At 38.7% G+C, this 21,528-nt stretch overlaps 1 protein-coding gene across 3 annotated transcripts in view; it reads left to right on the top strand.

Moving 5' to 3' along the window:
- PTPRM (protein tyrosine phosphatase receptor type M) overlaps positions 1-21,528 on the top strand; it is a 490,843-nt gene that overhangs the window by 382,109 nt on the left and 87,206 nt on the right. For 2 of the 3 annotated variants that reach the window (XM_082320958.1, XM_082320956.1), the window contains 3 exons: positions 6,587-6,738; positions 9,828-9,902; positions 15,073-15,260. In XM_082320958.1, coding sequence (XP_082177084.1) covers positions 6,587-6,738; positions 9,828-9,902; positions 15,073-15,260 — 415 coding nt within the window. The remainder of the gene's footprint in view (positions 1-6,586; positions 6,739-9,827; positions 9,903-15,072; positions 15,261-21,528) is intronic. The other variant, XM_082320957.1, reaches the window with a different exon arrangement.

A 21,528-nucleotide genomic window follows, 5' to 3' on the forward strand; every position in this document is an offset into this window, starting at 1 on the left:
ATTAAATGATTTCAGATTAAAACATTTTCCCCAAAATAATTATAAGTCTTCTTTTAGCGTATCATAGACAGCCAAAATAGATGGGCAAAGTAATTAAGTTCTGGGTTAATTAATCCTGCATGGTATATCATAAGTAGCCTAAACAATGCAAAAAGGTGAGTAATTCTAAGTGTTAGAAAAGCAAATAAGGTATTTACATCCTGTTTCCTGCATAATCTGTGCAGGGATTGTTAATATAATAAAAAATTGCATTAAATTTTGGATTAAAAGTCCACCAGGCTTAACATCATGTCTGTGACAGTGGCTAGTGACAAACCTTTAGATGAATACAGGAACAGAGCGAAGATAAGGTAATGCATTCACTGTCCTCTGCTCAGCCCTTAATCAATTTTTCTTTTACCGCTATTTACTTTTGGTATCTCTAGAGTCCTGTGGTGATGTGTTCCATAATTATCTGGTTTGTGTAAAAGTATTTACTTTTATATTTAAAAAAATTACAGTATACCCTCTGGTTCTGGTTCTTACATTGTTGAGAAATAATAATTCCTTCTTAATTTCTTATTTTCCTCCATGCTTTTCTTTTTTATATACCTTTATCATATTCCCAGTTCAACTGCCTCTTGTTTAAACTGGGGACTCCTTATCTATATAGCAACTACCGCTCTTCTGATAGGATCTCTTCCTTTGATCTTCCAATCACCTCTCTGTATATGTTCTCTAGTTTGAGAAAATCTGCACATGGCAGAACTGCATGCAGTGCTCAAAATGGGGGAGCTCTATAGATTTATACAGTAGCTTAATGACATTTTTTCATTTTGTTCTCTATTCCTTACCTAATAATTTCTGACTTCTTTTTGCCTTTTTGACCATACATAGCGCTGAACTTTTCAGAGAATCAGTGACAACAGATTTCTTTCTTTTGCTATTTACGAAGTCATTTAGACCCAATATTGTGTGCATATAGTTAGGATTATTTTTTCCCATATGCATGACTTTATATCTGTCAACACTGATTTTTTTCTTAGGTGAATATCCAGTCACTCTACCTCTTGAGATAAATTTGTAACTTTTTAACCCTATTTCTAATTTTTACTACCAATTAAAAATTGTGTGTTGTCCAAAAGCATTGTGGACAACAAAGTTTTTCACCCCTTTTCTAGATCAGTGTGCATATGGTGAATAGTACAAATCCCAACATGCACTATTGTAGGATACCCACTAGTAATGTATCATCTCTGTTGTGAAAAATGACCATTTAGTCCTACCGTTTGTATTGTATCTTTTTAACCGGCTATTATTTTACCAAAGGATCTTTCTGATTATAGTTTAGATTCTTACAGGGGTTTGGTGAGCAAACTATTAAAACCTTTTGTCACTACAAGTGCACCACACCAGTGGGTTGCATTAAAGCCTCCAATCCTTTCTTTATCAGAACCATTTATGCGACCTGTCCACAAATAGAGAAGTAAAATTTGAAACAATATGTATATAAGAAGAAGCTATTTTATCTTAAGTTACATTAAGTGCAATAGTTCACTGAATTAATTAAAGGAAAAAATTCAGCCCAATTCCTTTAGCAGTACTATTACAAATTTCATCTCACTGTGTTTATTAGTATCTTGGTGATGGTAGTCTGTTGCTGGAGCTGTGGAAAGTAGCAGCATCTTGTTTCTCCTTTCTTTGCTTGAAAGAAAAGAGGCATACTGATACAAAAAGGGGAGTACCACTCATTTTGGAATTGGGAAGATGAAAGTGAGTGCTTTTGCTTGATTTAAATAAATATGCTTTTCTCGCTGTTCCTAAATTAAAATGGAAGGCACATTTCTTTCAGAGCCTGAGTTGATTCCAGTTACCAGGCCCAGTCATCTTTTTTTTTAATTTTATTTTTACTGTTGTTACATTCCTTTAACTGTGGTAGTGTCCCATTGTGCCTCGTGCTTTGTGCCTAGTGCTTTATAAACATGAAGGGAAAAGGCAAACTAGGTCCCAAAGAGCTTGTTATTTAAGTCAAGACAGGACAGAGAAATGGATACAGATAAGTAGATGGAAAAGGAACCAAAAAGAGGCTGATAATGTAGCAGCAACTTAGCAGTTATTAGCATTGGTTTTCTTGGAGGGTTTGAGGGAGAAATCACAGAGAAGGAGGATTTTGAGAAAGGTATTGAGTCAGGCTTGCAGAAGTTTAACAAGGTGACCCTTTCAACTAGAAGGGACTGTACAGGGGAAGATGCAGCATTTAAGAGTTTTATGGTGGCAGATAAAATAAGGACAGATTGTGATGAAGTCTTTAGCTTATTATTTTCCTAGGCTGATTTTATTAATATTTGTAACAGAACAGAGTAAACAATACCCAAAATCCCACACAATTTTTTGGGGGTGTCTGTATGTTTGTCTACTCTGCGTTTTGCTGTATTTTTACCATTGCACCAGCTCACTTCTCACAATTTCTTGTGCCTTAAAATACCAACAGTTCCTAGCTAGTCTTGAGATTGTTCTGAATATCAGGCTCCTCTTTTCTGAGACGGGTATAGTATAGTCTCTTTCCTCATATATTGAAGGTAACACTATTTGTGTGATAAGCTGATCATTTTTGTTTTCCCTACATAAAGAATTTCATCCTAGGTAATCATCATGGGAGCTTCCATCTGTTTTATTTTTTCCCTTGGCTGTAGATCTCTTTTCCTTTAAGAAGGAGGGAACATCAGAGAGTAGCTATGAAGTGTCTTTTCCACGAGTGAAGATGATCAAATATTTAAGTCTTTTTTTCCCCCAAAATCTACTTCAAATCTAAGAGCATGAGTGGTGATGGTGATGTGAATTACCATGGGTTTACGAATTTCTTAAATCTTGTATAGCTACAGCCTCCCGAGGATGAGTTGCAGAGACTGCAGCACTGCAACACTTTCAGCAATATCTGAAAACTGCAGATGTAAAAAGTGTTATATTCAGCTAAAGTTTACTTGACTCAGTCCAGTGGGTGTTTTTGTTCACAGTACAAAAGTCTGGCTGGTATAGCTCTCTTCCTGTAACAGTTGTTCCAGATTTGAACTTTTCCCATAAGACCTATTTCCAGAATTAGATTCAGATTGAGAAGCACTGTACAGTTGTTACTGTCATAAAAACAATCTGCTATAGCTTGATTATGGGACCAAAACCAAAAATGAAGGAAATGAGAAAATGTTAGTCTAATTTCTTTAAGAAAATTAGCTGACTTTTTATAAAATTTGAGCTTCACGTTGTTGGTGTAATAAGCAAGAACTCTGGCTTTCCTTGGGAAGGATACAATTTTTACTATAAAATAAAGGATGTTCACTGTAACAGCAGATGCTTGTGATATGCACCCTGCAGAGCATGGGGGGTTTTTGTAATCCCACTGAGTGGCTGGTATCGTATATTTCACCACATTGTGGATTTTCAGATATGGATCAGTATCGCTATAATGTTACCCAGGGCAATTCTCCTAGTAAAGTTTCTTTAAAAAACTGTTAAGGAAGAGTTGTTACCTGTTCACCAGTACATTGTTCACATGCAAGAATTCTTGCAGAAATTGCTGAGCTTGTGAGACTGACTGCGATTAAAGGTTTAGTGTATAGAGATAGTACTCACAGGTCCGCTGATGGGTAAGGGAAGGCCACTATATACTGCAGTTTCCTGGCTTTAGTGAGTATGCAGTGCTTAGATAGCTAATTGGATTGACAACTGGTTAAAGAGAAGCTGCTGATTCCAGCCTGAAGAGAGGGAGGTCTCATGCAGAAAAGCTGCTTCTGCATGCCTTCCTGAAGCATTGCTCTAGTGTTGAGTTGTCCCAAAGTACTTTCCTATGGTCTGCGTAGGCATGAAATAAAATAAGTACGGTATGTGCCTTATGGGTGAAGTTTCAGTGACCACACTGTGGATGCTGTCGTTGTCACTGTTCCGATTCTGGTTTCACAACCCAGCTAAGCTGGGAATTGCCCGGTGTTTGGCAGGTGGTGGGAGTAGTTGTATGTACTTTCAGCTTAAGGCTAAAGAGGATCAGAAGAAGAGCCATGCATGACTTAGTGTGTTGCCATCTGAGCTAAGGGTGGGAGGAGGAAAAAATATATCCATTTCATGTTATCACTTTGATAAGCCTGTCCTTATAAAGGAATTCCATTCATGCATTAGGAGATGCATCTCAGATTCTACTTTAAATAATATATCACTCATTCATTACAATTAGATATGAAGGAGGGGGGAGATTGAAGGATGCAAAGATGTAAGAGTTTTGTTTTACTTATGGTACTTGAGTGAAATTTTACTGTCTCTGATATAAAAGAGTTCTGTGAAGTAATAAAGAACCAGTTTTGTTGTCAAGTCTACAACGTAAGTTAGTGTTGATCAGAAAGGAACTTGTGAAGTTCCTCCATTTGATCTCCTAAAATTAAAATTAAATCAAAATTTAGAAATAAAACCTTTGTTTATGAGCTGTCCACCAAAGATATTCCAAATTACAAAATCAGGAGTTAAACTTCATCTTCAGGAAGGATGTGAGTCGTTACTGTTTATCGTACGCTCCTTCTTAGCTGGACTGTAATATTATCATTAGTGAATTTTTTAATCCCTAATCATGAACATTTATGGATGAGTTTTTGTTGCACATCTAAATGCTTAGTGTAGTACAGAGTCCCACAAGTGGCTGCCATCCAACTGACCATAAGCACTCTCCTTCTCAGCATCAGTCGCAATCTAGAGTGTGTTCATGGTGGCTCAAGCTAACGCAGGTGACTTCTGGGCTGGGATGAGCAAAGAGGTACACACTACTCGTTACTGCAGGTACTGTAGCAGGTTTTTAAGGCAGAGTGCTTCAGTCACTTTCAGTCACGGGGACATGCCCTCACGAATGGAGCGGCAATCTAGCAGCTTATTGAGGGCCAAATGTGACCCTTAATACTTTTGTGTGCAATGATCCAATACCGTGCCTGCATTTACTATTACTACTTCTATTAACAGCAAGACTTTAGTTTCAAAGGCCTTTCGAGCTTTAGTCATGGACTAAGATACTTCTGTGCTTGGTACTATATCAGTGCAGAACACAACCATAGCTCCTGCCCAAATGGCTTGTTATCTAGGTGTAAGATAAGAGACAACAGGTAGATAGATGGGGAACATGGGGAGACTCTGAGGCAATACCGATCAGCATAGTGAGCAGTAATATCAGTACTTTGCAAAGTGTGTCTGCAGGCAGTGATTTGAAGCAGAATAATGAGCTGTCAGTAGGGAGGTTTAGAGAAAGCTCCTCCTATGCAACATGAGGGGAGACAAACATGTGCTTGTTTGAAAATCTAGTGGAAGCTGGTATAAAATTTTTGGATGTGGTGGGAATCATTTTTTCATACTGAATGAGAGTTAACAAAGAGAAAGGCTTTGAGAGTTAGCACAAGTTGTTTATGCTTGATGCCGTAGGCCTCTAGAAGTGGAAGGAAACATAGATGAGATAATAAGCTCCTGTAAGTTCTGGTTGAAGATATCTAAAAGATCTTTCTAGTGGATGGATATGAGCTGGCTCATTATGTTTTCCACAGAGCAAAAGTCATTGAACAAACAGATACGAGAAGATCAAAGTCTGTGGAGCAGTTATTTCTGTGTAAAACCCATACCTTGAAGATACTACACAGAAGGAATCTGGAAAATTTAAATGAAGGCTGTAGGCAAAGACTTGGGGAAAGGATTGGTCTAAGACAGAGTTGCAGGCCAGGGAAAGAAGCCAAATGGGCATGGGATCCACCATCATCAGGATCACAGACATCTCACAGAGCTTGAAGGAAAAATCAAGAGTTTTGGACATGTTATTTGGTGGTAGTAGCTAAGCATAAGATACTAGTTTAGACAGAAACAGACTGATCTGGAAAAAAGAGGTATATGCATCCAAAGCAGTTCTATGGCTTAATGAATCACTATTATAGTACCAGAATCAAGATCTCATCTCTGACAGACCACTCCTGCTCAGAAGCAACTGACTCTTGTGACTAATTCTCCTGAAATCAAGTGACAGAAAATAGAAATGCAAGTCTTTAGAAATGCAAGTCTTTAGAAATGCAAGTCAATTTAAAGCGTCACTTGCTTGTGCAAAGTGTGTTAAGAGATCAAATGTATACTACACAGTATAATGTAAAACAGTTAGCTGTATTATATGGTGTCTCAATGAAACAGCTCCAGACAGTTCTACACATGTGAAGTGTAAATTGTTACTGATTTGTTGGTTCCAGTGAAATCTTCTCTCTTATCATTTTTATTTATCTATTTAAACAGATGTAGCCTCTGATACAGTAACTCACATCGCCTTTGTATCCAATCAGTCCCCTTTAATTCAGTGGTGCTTCCCAAGGATTAAAGTGCTGTTCATCATAAGTCAGGGCATTAGCAACTATCCCTTGATTATCAGATGCCGTTGAAAGTCATGACTGTGAAATCAATTTAAGTTTCCAGAAATACAGGAGTAATTGTACATATATTGCTTAATAATGTGGTTACAAACTACAATACTGATCTAAACAACATGAAGACTATGTCTGCTCACTGAGTGTTGGTTTTTTTTCTTTTGTTTTCTCAACATTTGTTTCTTAAGAAAATTGGCTAAAAAGCGGAAAGAGACATTGAGTAGTACACGGCAGGAAATGACAGTGATGGTGAATTCAATGGATAAAAGCTACACTGAGCAAGGCACCAACTGTGATGAAGCTTTCTCTTTCATGGACACGCACAATCTAAATGGGAGATGTAAGTTTTTTCTTTTTTTTTTTCTTTTTTTTTTTGAAGGTGGAAGAAAGGTGCAAATGGTTTTTAAAATATTCCTCATTACTCAGTCATGGAAAATCCATGGGACCCAGAGTTTCCCACTGTGCAGCACATTACACTGTGTATTCGAATGAGCAAGGCAGACATCAAGAATAGACTTCTTTAAAAATAATAAGGATAATTGAGCTTTTTTCTGTCCATCCTTTTCTTCTGCAGAAAAGCAAAGATATTACTGAAACAGCTGTAGTTCTATCTTTCTCCAATCTCTATTATGTTAAAAATTTTATGTCCCTCATACTGTCCCAAGTCCTTCAAATGCTTCCCCTGCTCAGTTCTTCTTTTGTAGGCGAAATTTATTTTTGAATGTCATAACTTAATAATAGTGATCTGATTGTCTTATTATTTCTAATTCTAGATGATGCTCTTCCTGTTGCTTGTGCAAAGGAAGAGCTCAGTGGAATTATATGCTCTGCAATTTCATAAGAGATTCTCTAATATCCTGGGTCTTCTTGGATCTACCCTGAAAATAAATAAAATTTGGGATATAAAATTTCCTGCATTAAAATTTTAGTCGAGGACTCACTCCTGTCTAGGGGTTAGCACTAAGCAAAGACCAGGAAAAAGAACAGTTTTTTATAATTGTTAAAAAGAATGAAAAAAGAATGACTGTGTTCAGAAAACTTTCTTGTTTTTTGTAGTTCTTAAGGAACCTCAGTTTTTCTTGTATACCAGTGTTTTTTAACAACTTCAGAATTTGTCAAAAATTGAATTTTGTTTCAAGTACTAACAGTATGCAAGGCCCAACTCCCACTCTTTAATAACATGCTTAAGAACTTATCTTTGACGAGCTCAATTGTACAAACACTCTGTGAGGTTTATACAGTGAGACTTCTCTCAGCAGAATTAGGATCAGAATTTGCAATGTTAATTTGCATTTGAGTTACTTTTGAAATTGCTTTGAAATAGATCTTTCAAAATCTGACTTGCCTTTCTGGTGAGAATATACCATTACACTGAGATTGCTTACTTCTGTGAAGAGATCAAGAGGTTTGACTTCATCTTCCATCATCATGATTATTGTGGTTTAACCCCAGCCAGCAAATAAGCACTCGCTCACTCCCCCCCCGGTGGGTAAAAGTGAGAACACTCGTGGGTTGAGATAAAGACAGTTTAATAGGTAAAGCAAAAGCTGCACACGCAAGCAAAGCAAAACAAGGAATTCATTCCCTACTTCCCATCGGCAGGCAGGTGTTGGGCAATCTCCAGGAAAGCAGCGCTCCATCACGCGTAATGGTTACTTGGGAAGACAAACGCCATCATTCCAAATGTGCCCCCCTTCCTTCTTCTTCCCCCAGCTTTATGTGCTGAGCATGATGCCATATGGTCTGGAATAGCCCTTTGGTCAGTTGGGGTCAGCTGCCCCAGCTGTGTCCCCTCCCAACTTTGTGTGCACCCCCAGCCTACTCACTGGTGGGGTGGGGTGAGAAGCAGAAAAGGCCCTGACTCTGTGTAAGCACTGCTCAGCAGTGACTAAAACATCCCTGCATTATCAACGATATTTCCGGCACAAATCCAAAACATAGCCCCATACTAGCTGCTATGAAGAAGATTAACTCTATTCCAACCAAAACCAGCACAGTAATGTAGTTTTCCAATGGTGTTACTGAATGGTCACAGCAACCAAAGAAGATGCAATGGGTTCCTGGGACTAAATCCTCTATCTAAACCATGTTAAACCAATTTGAAATTATTGGCATAGCAAGTATTTTATACCACTTGAGGGCTAGAACCTCTGATTAGACTTTCCATGTCATCACCAGAAGAAGCAGTCTGACAGTCTTTAGGAATAATCTTTGTGTAAGCCCTTGTACTCAAGAAATTTAGAACATTCCTACTTCCTATGAAAGTTTGTTTTCCTGGCTGCATTCTGAATCTAGCCAGTTTTATTAGCTGCAGCAGCCCCGACCTCAACTCATCTCTGCAGCCATACCTAAAAGGAATACCACTCTGTTCTTTCCATCCAGTGATTCAGGAGACATAATCAAAGGAAAGTAGTCTCAGATACATTCGTTTATAGGATAAGTGATACCTGCCAGCATTATTTAAGCCAGTTTTCAGATAGCTCCATCGTAACAAGGGCTGGCAACTGTATGCCCTAGAAGATCAACCAAAAAAAAGATAGATGAAAGCCAGCAGGAGTAATCTCGCTCCTTATCCAGCAGATCCTGTCTTCCTCAACTCTACTTTTGTTTCACAAATTCCTGTTAGTCTGTTTATAAGTATCCAGGATGTGCTTACATTCACTGATATGACTGAATTTGAGCTGTGTAGACAAGCAACTAAGGCTGAATTTGCAATGAGCTTTGCTTAAAAGCCTATAATGACTCTTTGGCTGAACGTCCTGTGAAATGTTGTGATTAACTCCCCCCTGTTGAATGTATCTGTGCTTGCAATGGTATTTCACATGGTCTTTGTATACCAGGCAACTAACTGAACTTAATTTGTTGCATTGGGCTTTTCCATAGGTTTTACAAATGGTTAAATGATTAAATACCAATTCGAGCATTTGTCTATGTATCACTCCCTGAAAACCATTGTTAAAGAGTAATATTCAGCGAATAATAGTATCTGTGTACACATTATCTACCTGTCTGAACAAATCAAAAGAAAGGAGAGGGGAAAATTAACTATAGTAGAATATTTGCATACAGTATTTACAGTATTATTAAGTAAACTTACTAATGATCAAAGCTTCTGTCAAAAACACCTGTTGTCATTGTGATGTCTTTATTCAAGCATCATTATTCAGTCTAATCTTGTGATTTAAGAAGTATATTTGTAATCACTGATGAAAATGCTTTCTCTGATGGCATTTCTTTTTAGAGAATTGATCAAATTCAATGAGCGATTTTATTCACTAGACACACCTGGTTTTCCCTGGGTCCTGAGTCCAGTGCTGCAAACACAACAGGATGGACTCTAAACCAAGTCAATCACATATGCTGTATCACCCAGCTTAAATAGCCACATAGCACTTCGCTGTCTCTAACCAGCTCTGTTTCTCTTTGCAGCTGTATCTTCACCATCTTCATTTACAATGAAAACTAACACATTGAGCACAACAGTGCCTAATTCTTATTACCCAGGTAACCGATTTTTTCTTGGTTTCCACCCTATATAGACCTTTTCATAGTAAAAGCATATATAATTATGTTATTATACTCCTTGCCATAGAAATTTAATACATATATAAGCAACATACTGGTTGCTTACAGTAGCTTTCTGAAAGAAAACTCGGGAACATTTATCCATCATTTACTGTTCTCTCTCTTTTTACCTTTTCTGCATTGACCTGCTTATGATGTATGACAGATCCATTTGTGCCAACTGCAATTTTAGGTGAGAACATTTCCCTTTATCAAAGTTTATTGCTGAAGTAATTTAGAAAGTCACAGTTCTCGGGGTACAGACAATAGTATGCAAAAAGCTGACGTTTTCTGCTAAAGGGAGGGGTGGTAGTCTTGGCTACACTGAGAATGCTAAGGACAGTTATCAGGCTTGATTACTGTCATAGTGCAAGTCAGGGGAGAAAAGAGAGAAATAATTTTAACAAGTGGATTTGCGAGGAAATGTTTATGCATGTATTTGGAGTGACACAAAAGAATTTGATTATCACAGCAATTGAAATAGTTTCCCTCATTTTTTTCCGTTTTATCTCGGAACTGAAGATGTCACTTCTTAACAATAACATTTTTTCCTAATTAGACTATTCATGATACAGAAAATCAGACAAAATACAGTTTTGGCCATCCACCAGCTATCATTTCTTCTCACAATACCGCACAGTTTCTGACATGCTTGTCAAAGTGAAGTTTTAGAGGAGAGATGGTATTTTGAACAGCAAAATGATAGCATGACACTTAGAGTATATAGTTTATTATGCATCAGGTGTCATAGAAACAAAATAAGTAGAACTGTAGGTTAAAAACATACAGTTAAAGTGTAAAGCATTTCCACTGGGAATTTAGGAAAACCTGCTATTGTCCAATGTCAAAAAGAGAGAGGTTTCTGCGGTGATAAAACAGTAAGCATGAGGCGCTATTGCATTTTCAATGCTTAAGTAACTCTAACCACTTTGTGGCTTGTATTCATTTACACCTCCTTCCCATACTAACTTTAAACTAAGCAGGGAGATTATTTTCTTAAGTAGTAAGTGAAAATATAACAGCGCACTGTAGCAAGAATTCGAATTCCAATGTTAAGCCTATCTGTTTACTCTTTTACAATAATTGATATTTTTATAACAAATATTTTTCTTTCTCCTTTTTCTTCAAATCCCTGTAAAAAATATAAGACCCCTTAGCTCATTCCTGCCCTTAAACTGTAAGTTAAACAGGCTTAAGTAAAAGTAGAGTGAAGCATATAAGAAGTACAAGTTTAGGAAGGTGATCTTGAAAATTTGTTATTGTGAAAGAATATTTAGCGCAGTGAATTTCAGTGTGATAACTTGGAGAAGGAACTTGTGCATTTTTATCCATTATGTAAATCTGGAAGAAGGTAACAGTAGTGACTGTAACAATGTAATAATCTGCATGCAAATGAAATTTGCAGTGCCTTTTAACTGCCTGAGATGTTAGATTTTTTTGTGTGCTTTAGCATTCATTCAACACTTCATCCAGTAGATGTTCTTTCTGACCTTGTGGGTGGGCAAGGAGAAAAGTACTATTATCAGGAGAAAAACTTTGAGATTTCCTATCTGGATTATTAAGTTTTAGTTAATGATTTCTCTGATTTTTTTTGGTGATCCTTTGCTATATAATAATGAGGCTAAAATTATTTGTTAGCATTTTTCCCCACAAGAAATAATCTCTAAGCAAGTAATTCAGATATCAGACAAACACTGGGAAAAAAAGTCTTTGCTTTTACTAAGTCTGTAAAATCTTGAATTCGTTAGATATGTATTTTATGGTCTGCTACAGAAACCTGTGCTTACTCATCTCAGAAAATCTTCCAGTTATTTCACTGTGGAAAATAAATATTTTTGTAACCTTGCATGTTAAAAATTTAGTACCCTTTTATGAGTGATATTCCATTCAGACCAGGTTTCTCTCCCAAAATGTGTTTATGACTGCCTGTATAGGAATAGTCTTTTATCTGAGGTAACTCAAATCAGCTATGCTCAAGTCAGTAGAGGAATATAGCTATTAACAAAAAATCCTGAGGTTTAATTGCAACTAATACCTGCTCTTGCTATCTTCCAGTGTCCAAAGAGGTTGTGTTAGACTGCAGAGTCAAGACTGTAGTTAGAACTAAATGAACTTTTCAGTGTGACCTCCTGGGATGGGGACAGGTCTGGTGAATGGTTGAGTTTAGTTTTCAAAATCTGCTAGAAAAGCCACAACACATTACCATTTCCAATTTTTTATACAGCAAGATCTTTGGACTATTCATGCAAATTAGAAACTTCTTAGCCAATTGAAAAAAAAAAAAAAAAAGACTGATAATTAGTGGTGAACTCTCTAAATTATGCAAAAGGCAACATTCTGACTGCTCAGTTTCAGATATGTGGAAATTTTCTTACATTTAAGGGAAAACTTTCGTGCTTAGTCTAATAACCTAAGTGAAAGCCTAAGGTTAAAAAAAACACTTTACATAACAGTGGCTAAATTTATAGTTGCTGAGCATGAGTGTAGGTCATGTTTGTTTAGTATCAGCGATGTGCATATATCTGAAATCGGAGAAATAAAAGAGTCTCAGCCCAGAAAAGATACTGGGCTGGGTTTCCAGACACCTTCCATGCCATGAGTTCATATAACTAGTAAATAAATATATTATTTAATAAGTGTTGTACAGCTCGATGGGAATGAGTAAGTGGAGAGTAGAACTGCAGCTGTAGGAGTATTTAAGCCAGACAAACTCCCCGTTGCATATGAACACTGCATCTGGAGGAGCTCACCCTTTGAAAAACAGTGGACTGTTATGCCTGAAATGCTCATGCTACAGTGCTCAAAGGCAAAGCAAAAAACTATAATACACATGGCTCCTAACGTACCATATAAACCAAGGATTGAAAGCATTTTATTAAAAACAACTTAAAAGATCACTCCCAAAGAGAGAAAAATAGTATTAATGCAGCTATAAGAGATAAAGAAATTGAGAGAGGAAAATTAGTCTAAAACAAAGGAGCTCACAGGAAAGAGATTCATAAGGATTAAACTGCTGCTTTCATAGCACAAGACCCTGCTATCTAATAACTTTGCCTTCATCTTAGTTACTAACAGTCTGTGTTACAAGGAATTCTGTAGTTTGCAAAAAAAAACCCAAGTTTTCTAACCTGTTTCTAAAATTGAAATAAGCCACCTAAAAAATCATTATCAACTTCCTACACTTTTTTTGTCTTTTGTGTCTTAGCCACCTTGTAGTTTTCAGGTGCCATTTCAACAGCAACATACTGTACCTACACTTGTATACCACGCTTCATGCCATGCGTCCCAAGGTGCTTTGCAGTACAATTTTATCACACGTTAGACAAAAGTTGTCAAATTTTATGACTAAAAGATGAATCCCTTTCCTCTGCATTAGATCAGGTTAGCAAACTGACAGGAAAAGTAGTGAAATGCCCATACTCATACCCATAAATTTTTCTCTGTTATTTTTGGTTTAGATTTAAATGCACAGTTCATATTGACTGTATGCTTACTGAGCACCAGATTTCATGTGTCTTAATATCAGTGTGAATGGAGAGAACCTAAAATCATCCTTGAAATATGATTTTTTGAGCTTTGTGGCTTTAACATCAATTTTCAGTGGTATAACTAAGACCAGAATCACCTTTAATGTGGTGTAGTAGTATTTTTGGTGTGTACGTGAGAATCTGGGACCTCTTCATCCAGAGTATTTGTGGAACTTTCTGCTATAATATATCTAACTTATGAATGTGGAAATATTATTTCAATGCTTCCCTTTCATAGAACATATTTTACAAAGTAATAGTTTTTTAATAAATTTAGTATTTTTATAAACCCCTTGCTATGTTTAGTGTGCAGCCAGTGAGGAGTAGTTTGAATAAGTCAAAGCACCACATTTACAATTTCAGTTAAAAATCAAAAACTCTCTGAGATATGTAAAATTATTTGGGTAAACAGAAAAAAATATTTATGATGATACTTGGACCTTAGAATTTGGGTTGGGTTTTTTCTCTTGTCAAGTTTGAACAAATTTTTAAAATTCCATCTAAACAGGAAGAAAGTCATATTGCTTCCTTAGGTAGAGTGCACTTTCGCATCTGTCTATTTACTGCTAAATATAAATTTTGATCTCAGTTGCATCTATGTGAATTGACTCACAGTAAGATACCTTGGTTTCAGTACAACTAATTTATACGGTGAAACTGAGATCAGAATCTGAGTCATTTAGGAGATCACTCTGTAAAGACTAAATTACAAACATAAAATTACCTGTAATTATTAATGTAGTACTGTTGCTTATGCCCTGTTTCCTTTTTCTCCTCCTCTTTTTTTCTTCTGATATGTATCTTCTTAAAAGTGCCAATCAATGGTAAGTTGCCCATTTGCCCCATGGAAGAGATGTGGAGGGTTGGGAGAGTATGTGTCTCATAAAAATTTTAACCAGCCCACTGGGTTCTCCTGTTTGTTGGCTTGCATGTCAGTTGACATATAACATTCCATGCCTAATGTGATGGCTCATGACATACCGTGGTCCTAAAGCATGTTCAGCAGCCAGTCAAGACATTTTTCCTGATCAGATGATCCTTTGCATTTGTCCTCTTGTAGTTTGTCTCCAAGTGTTGTATCAGATCTACATTTCCATTGCAGTCCTAGCTTGATGAAACCATAAGCCATTTTGTGCATCTTTTTATTTTGCTCACTCCAAACATTTGCTCTAAATTTGCAGTGTAAAATATAGCACTTCAGTAATGTAAGAAGAATACAAGTCCAATTTCATTCCATGGGACTTGTTGAAGTTTCAGAATGAAACTTCTATGCAGTTTAGAACCAAATGCCTAATTTAAAACCTGTTTGTAATCAGCTAGTGATATTTAAAACAATATTAGAGTTCGGACTGCTCTGCAATGCTTCCATTGTAGAACCATGGACTTTGCCTCATTCCAATCAGTCTTGCAATTTTCCTGTGTAAACTGCTCCATGGATTTACTGTTCTTCTGGTGTAGCCTTCACAGACTGAAGCAATACTGATGGTGTCAGATTTCTGCCATTCCTCTAGAAATCTGTGTAATTTATATTTCTATTAATAAGTGAAAATGAGCCAGTACCTTATGAGATACTCTTTTTCTAGATGAAACCCATACGATGGTCAGTGACACAAGCAGCCTGGTCCAATCCCATACCTACAAGAAGCGAGATCCAGTGGATGTGCCCTACCAGACCGGACAGCTTCATCCAGCCATCCGTGTAGCTGACTTGCTACAGCACATCACCCAGATGAAGTGTGCAGAAGGCTATGGATTCAAAGAGGAGTATGAAGTAAGTGTCAGGTCTAATGATATGATTATTATGTCTTCTGCACTGTTGGCTTTATCTGTCTGCTCCCTGTACCACAGAGCAGGAAAAATAATTACTCAACCAAGTAAGCCAGCTGCTGCGTGAAGGAAGATATTGAATGGAAAGGATCATCTCTACAGTGAGGAAATTTTCTGATTGTAATCAGCCAGGATGTGGAGTGAGACATAAAAACCTTTCTTGGAAATCTCTGCCCAATTATAATTGCATAAAGCTGTATATTCAAAAAAACAGGTCCACTAGCATTCTTCTAGAACTTGCCGTATTTTCTTTTACTGTTGAAGAATACAGCTTTTTTCCTAAGTTCTACATCACAGATTGTCTAATCACAGCTACCCTGTAACATGATATTAGCTTAGAAATCAAGTTTTACAAGCAGTATTTATTGGAATAATAGTATTCATCATGGAGAGGAAGTGCACAAATCTTCAGAGAGGCCCGTAGGGCTATAAAATTTATTCTGTGATGCCTGAACCGTTTCCCACTAGCTGGAGGCTATCTCTGATCCTCGTTATTTTTCATATGAACTTATAGTCTCTCTTTTTTCCTTTTTTTTTAATTCAACTTCTGTTTCTTCATTTCACACTAGAGTGACCTGTTCCTCCCTGTTATCATCTTAGTTTTAAATATCATGACCACTACATCCTGGCAAATACTATAGGAACGCAGCACATTGCACTGCAGATCCTGTCTTCCTTGTGAGATGAGTCAGTTTGCTAAGTGAAAAAAGTGAAAAACAAGCAGAACTTGCTCTCATGCTCAAAATTAAGGGTAATATTATGCCTGGCTTCAAAAGCTTAATTTTGCTGAGGAGTCTCAAGAGTGCACCACTCCTCATCCAAATCATATATTTGAATGAAGAAAGGCTTATCAACCTGGGTTTCTTGTCTAATGTGAGGGAGGATTTGAGACATTTTAAAATCTGCTTAGGTCCAATATTTTCATTGTTCGGGTATAAAAATTAATGTCGTTTGTCCACTTTTCTCTGCCTTTTAACTCAGATTTTAAGGAGTTTATTCTTGTGAATGATTCTCACATACAGGAACACACTAATGTGGGTTGATAAGATGTCCACAGTGAGTAGTTTCTCACAAGATTACAATTCAGTGGATTTGAACCCAAAAAACAAGTAGCATAAATGTATTACTTCACAGAGGAAAAATACATAAGACTGATCCACAGGGTTGGACTATAAATTGTCAAAATTGTCATAGGAGTGTAAGAGAATTCATGAGATAATTTTTGATTGATCAGGTAGGAAGATGTACTGCATAAGAACTTGTGGTGTCTGATCTGTAGGCAGACTTGAAGCTGTCACCTCTGAAATACTCTGTTAACTTTTAATACATTATATGGACTATGATCCAAGATGATGTGATTATATTAAAAAAAAAAAAAAGTTCCCTGTTGTGTGGTCTAGGAAGCAAATAATGATTACCAACAGCCCACCCCTCACCCCATTTCCAGGAGCAGGCTACACCTGACAGAGCCTGTGTCTGCCTTTGTATGTGGTAGTGTGCTAGTTTTGGCTGGGATAGAGTTAATTTTTTTCATAGTAGGTAGTATGGGGCTATGTTTTGGATTTGTGCTGGAAACAGTGTTGATAATGCAGGGATGTTTTTGTTATTGCTGAGCAGTGCTTACACAGAGTCAGGGCCTTTTCTGCTTCTCACCCCACCCCACCAGTGAGTAGGCTGGGGGTGCACACAAAGTTGGGAGGGGACACAGCTGGGGCAGCTGACCCCAACTGACCAAAGGGCTATTCCAGACCATATGGCATCATGCTCAGCACATAAAGCTGGGGGAAGAAGAAGGAAGGGGGGCACATTTGGAATGATGGCGTTTGTCTTCCCAAGTAACCATTACGCATGATGGAGCGCTGCTTTCCTGGAGATTGCCCAACACCTGCCTGCCGATGGGAAGTAGGGAGTGAATTCCTTGTTTTGCTTCGCTTGCATGTGCAGCTTTTGCTTTACCTATTAAACTGTCTTTATCTCAACCCACGAGTTTTCCCACTTTTATCCTTCCAATTCTCTCCCCCATCGCACTGGGGGGGAGTGAGTGAGTGGCTGTGTGGTGCTTAGTTGCTGGCTGGGGTTAAACCGTGACAGGTAGTGTATATTTGTCTAGTTGAGGAACCTGTCCCATCCATTTGTTCAGTTGAGGGACATGTCCAAATTGCACTGCATCACCAACCCAGTACACAGTCCTAAATTTCCTTTCCTTGGAAACTAGAATGTGAGAAATGAGAGGAACAGGTGAAAATGGGTCTTACTGTGATGTGACTCTGACATAGCCAGTGAGAAGCAGAATGATACAGATTCAATTTGAACTCTCTCTTCTCAAAGTAGAAGCCAGCAAAAAAAAGATCCCTTCTCATTCTTTCATCTGATAGAAAGAGAAGGGAGGAGAACAGCCAGAAAAAGTCATTTAAATTACTTCCATCCTGTATGGCAAGCAACAATTTCTCTTTTGGGCATACACAAGTGTGCACTTCCCTAGAGGCTCAATATACCATGATTAAGTTTTAGACACAGACAAGTCTAAGTCTATGTGTCTGAATGGGATCCACCCAACGGTACTGAGGGAGCTGGTGGAAGTGCTCACCAAGCCACTTTCCATCATCTATTGGCAGTCCTGGCTAACCGGGGAGGTCCCAGTTGACTGGAGGTTAGCAAATGTGATGCCCATCTACAAGAAGGGCTGGAAGGAGGATCCAGGGAACTACAGGCCTGTCAGTCTGACCTTGGTGCCAGGGAAGGTTATGGAGCAGATCATCTTGAGTACCATCACGCAGCATGTATGGGACAACCAGGGCATCAGGCCCAGCCAGCATGGGTTTATGAAAGGCAGGTCCTACTTGACTAACCTGATCTCCTTCAATGACAAGTTGACCCACTTAGTGGATGAGTGAAAGGCTGTGGATGTTGTCTACCTAGGCTTTAGTAAAAGCTTTAGTAAAGCCTTTGACACTGTTTCCCACAGCCTTCTCCTGGAGAAACTGGCTGCTCATGGCTTGGACGAGTGTACTCTTTGCTGGGTAAAAAACTGTCTGGATGGCCGGGCCCAAAGAGTTATGGTGAAGGGAGTTAAATCCAGTTGGTGGCCAGTCACAAGTGGTGTTTCCCGGGGCTCAGTACTGGGACGAGTTCTGTTTAATATCTTTCTCAACCATTTGGACAAGGGGATTGAGTACACCCTCAGTAAGGTTGCAGATGACACCAAGTTGGGTGGAAGTATTGATCTGCTGGAGGGCAGGAAGGCTCTACAGAGGGATCTGGACAGGCTGGATCGATGGGCCGAGGCTAATTGTATGAGGTTCAACAAGGCTCAGTGTCGGGTCCTGCACTTGGGCGACAACAACCCCATGCAACGCTACAGGCCTGGGGAGGAGTGGCTGGAGAGCTGCCTGGCAGAAAAGGACCTAGCGATGTTGGTCAACAGCCAGCGGAACATGAGGCAGCAGTGTGCTCAGGTGGCCAAGAAGGCCAATAACATCCTGGCTTGCATCAGAAATAGTGTGGCCAGCAGGATGAGGGAAGTGATCGTCCCCTTGTACTCGGAACTGGTGAGGCCGCACCTTGAATCCAGTGTTCAGTTTTGGGTCCCTCACTATAAGAAGGACATTGAGGTGCTGGAGCATGTCCAGAGAAGGGCAACAAAGCTGGTGAAGGGTCTGGAGAACAAGTCCTGTGAGGAGCGGCTGAGGGAGCTGGGGTTGTTTAGCCTGGAGAAGAGGAGGCTGAGGGGAGACCTTATTGATTTCTACAGCTACCTGAAAGGAGGCTGTAGCGAGGTGGGGGTTGGTCTCTTCTCCCTAGTAACAAGTGATAGGACGAGAGGACATGGCCTCAAGCTGCGCCAGGGGAAGTTTAGGTTGGATATTAGGAAAAATTTCTTCACCGAAAGGGTAGTCAGGCATTGGACCAGGCTGCCCAGGGAAGTGGTTGAGTCTCCATCCCTAGAGGTATTTAAAAGAGGTGTAGATGTGGTGCTTAGGGACATGGTATTGGTGGAGTTGGCAGTGCTAGGTTAATGGTTGGACTTGATGACCTTAAAGGTCTTTTCCAACCTAAACGATTCTATGATTCTGTGATTCTATGAAACGTAGGAACTAATGTATTCACTGTTGCAGGTCCTTCAGGATGACTCATGCAATTACAAGTACCTTGCTGAGTTTTTACAAGTGTGCATACTGCTTGCATTTTAGAAGAGAGAGTGGTTTTTTGAAGTTTGCGCTTTGTCATGCCAACTCCATGTTATAACAATTGCTTAAATATGTAATTGTTTAAACTGGTATTTGTAGTATTAGACTTCCAAAGCCCATGCTTCAGGCCACTTCCAAAGTCACTGATGACATTTTTTCCCCCAAAATGTAGAAAACAATTCATTCCCAGAAGGAGCTAATCACTTGTCAACATTCATTTGTGCAGCTGACTTAAGCAAGTTTGTTCCCGTGAGTTTTTTTATGCCACTGTTATTTAAAAATGATAGAATAGAAAATTCTTGTCTTTGGAAAAGATTTGCTCATCAGCCAAAACCTTTTATATCAGCATTAAGCCTAGAGGAAAGCTACAATTAATTTATAAAAAAAAGAAGACTAAAATGGAATTTATAATGCAACAAATGACATGGCTTTTTAACTACAGTGGATCAAATGATGCTGCTAAGAAACAGTTTCCAGGAAAATCACTTAATTTTGAGCTTACCAAGCTGATGAATGGCATCCCATTACAGACAGTAGGTGTAGTCATGACTAATGCCAGTAGATGCAATACATTAGGGTTCAGGTTTTAATAGTGGCAGGGAAGGGGGACTTAAAATACTGCATCTGCATCTGAAAAAGTCCTCTTTACGTATGGAAATTGTTTATAATCAGAATGAACCGTAACTAGCCATATCTTTGAGGGTTTTTTCCATTGAACTACTGCAGTATTGCTGTTTTTCCTCCAGATGCAATGAAAAACTTGCCAATATATTCTAGCACGGCTAAGGTTGTGAATCTGTTTACGCTGCTGTCAGACTGATACTGTCCCCTTTACAACGTTGAACTACACAACAAAAGAATTTTTTCCTTATAAATTATCAGAAGGATAGCTGTCCAAATGAAAAGGAAGAAATAGTTTGGCAGGGGATTTGTTTTGAATGAAGTCTCATAGATGATTTTTGCTCTAACAAGACAGCAGGATTATATAGTCTCACCAGGGAAAAAGTTTGATTCAGGAGAAGTTCACACAGGATTCACTCTGAAAATAAATCTGTTGAACTGAACAGAAAGTAAAGTAGCACATTACCTGTTAGCAGCACTTCAGAGGAGTGCAAGGATACAGAGCACTTGCTGCCATGCATAGTTTTAAGTGCTTTAAAATAAAACTTAATAATTAGGGCCATTATTCTCAACAATTAGGGCTATAGTTCACAATCTATGCACCTCTGTGTAGTTTTTAAGTCCTGTTGGCTTCATGCACGAGTTTTTGGAGCAGCGTAACTGACACAAAGGATAGAGATTGAAAAATTATCTTTAAACAATGGCAGGCTGGTACTTAGTCACTCGCTGCTCAACTCTGCATTAGTATTACCCACTTGAGATACTGAGTATCTTTAGCTCCCAATATACAGGGGCTTGGGGGAACACTGTACTTTGCAGGATTGCGCCGTTTTGTTTTCCTTCTGGGAGGAGCTGAGATACTTTGGCCCTCATCACTGAAAAGGCTTTGGTTGAATATCAGCAGGGAAACATCCCACAGCCTGGCCCTGGTTCCTGCGATGGGATGTGCGAAGGCTCCTGTTCCCTGGAGCAGGATCAGTCCCTGGCTTTTGGATGTAGTGGTGCAGCTTCTGATTTTGTGCCTAGCTGTGCTTGTAGCATGAGAGCGAATACAGACGTGTCCTTAGCGGCACATCGGTAACAAGTTCACTGCCCATTTTTCCCATGTGTTTCTCAGGTGTGGAAATAACATGGATACGTTTCTGTAAGCTGTGGACTCAAATGCAGACCTTCATTTGCGGCCTAGTGGAGTGTGAATGATTGGAAGGGATTGCACAGAAATCCTTAAACTCAGGGAAGTTTCCACACAGCTAGTCTGCAGTAAATCTTTAAAATCCTTTCTATCCCCTGCCAGACCCTTAAGAAAGGAGAGATTTTGGCTTGGTTCCAGCAATGTTAGACTGACAGGAGAACAGTGGCCTGATTTCACATGCACCCCTACGCTAATTGTGGGTTATTTCACTG

Source organism: Platalea leucorodia, assembly GCF_965183815.1.
Source record: "Platalea leucorodia genome assembly, chromosome: 1".
In the NCBI taxonomy this organism is placed as follows: Eukaryota; Metazoa; Chordata; class Aves; order Pelecaniformes; family Threskiornithidae; genus Platalea; species Platalea leucorodia.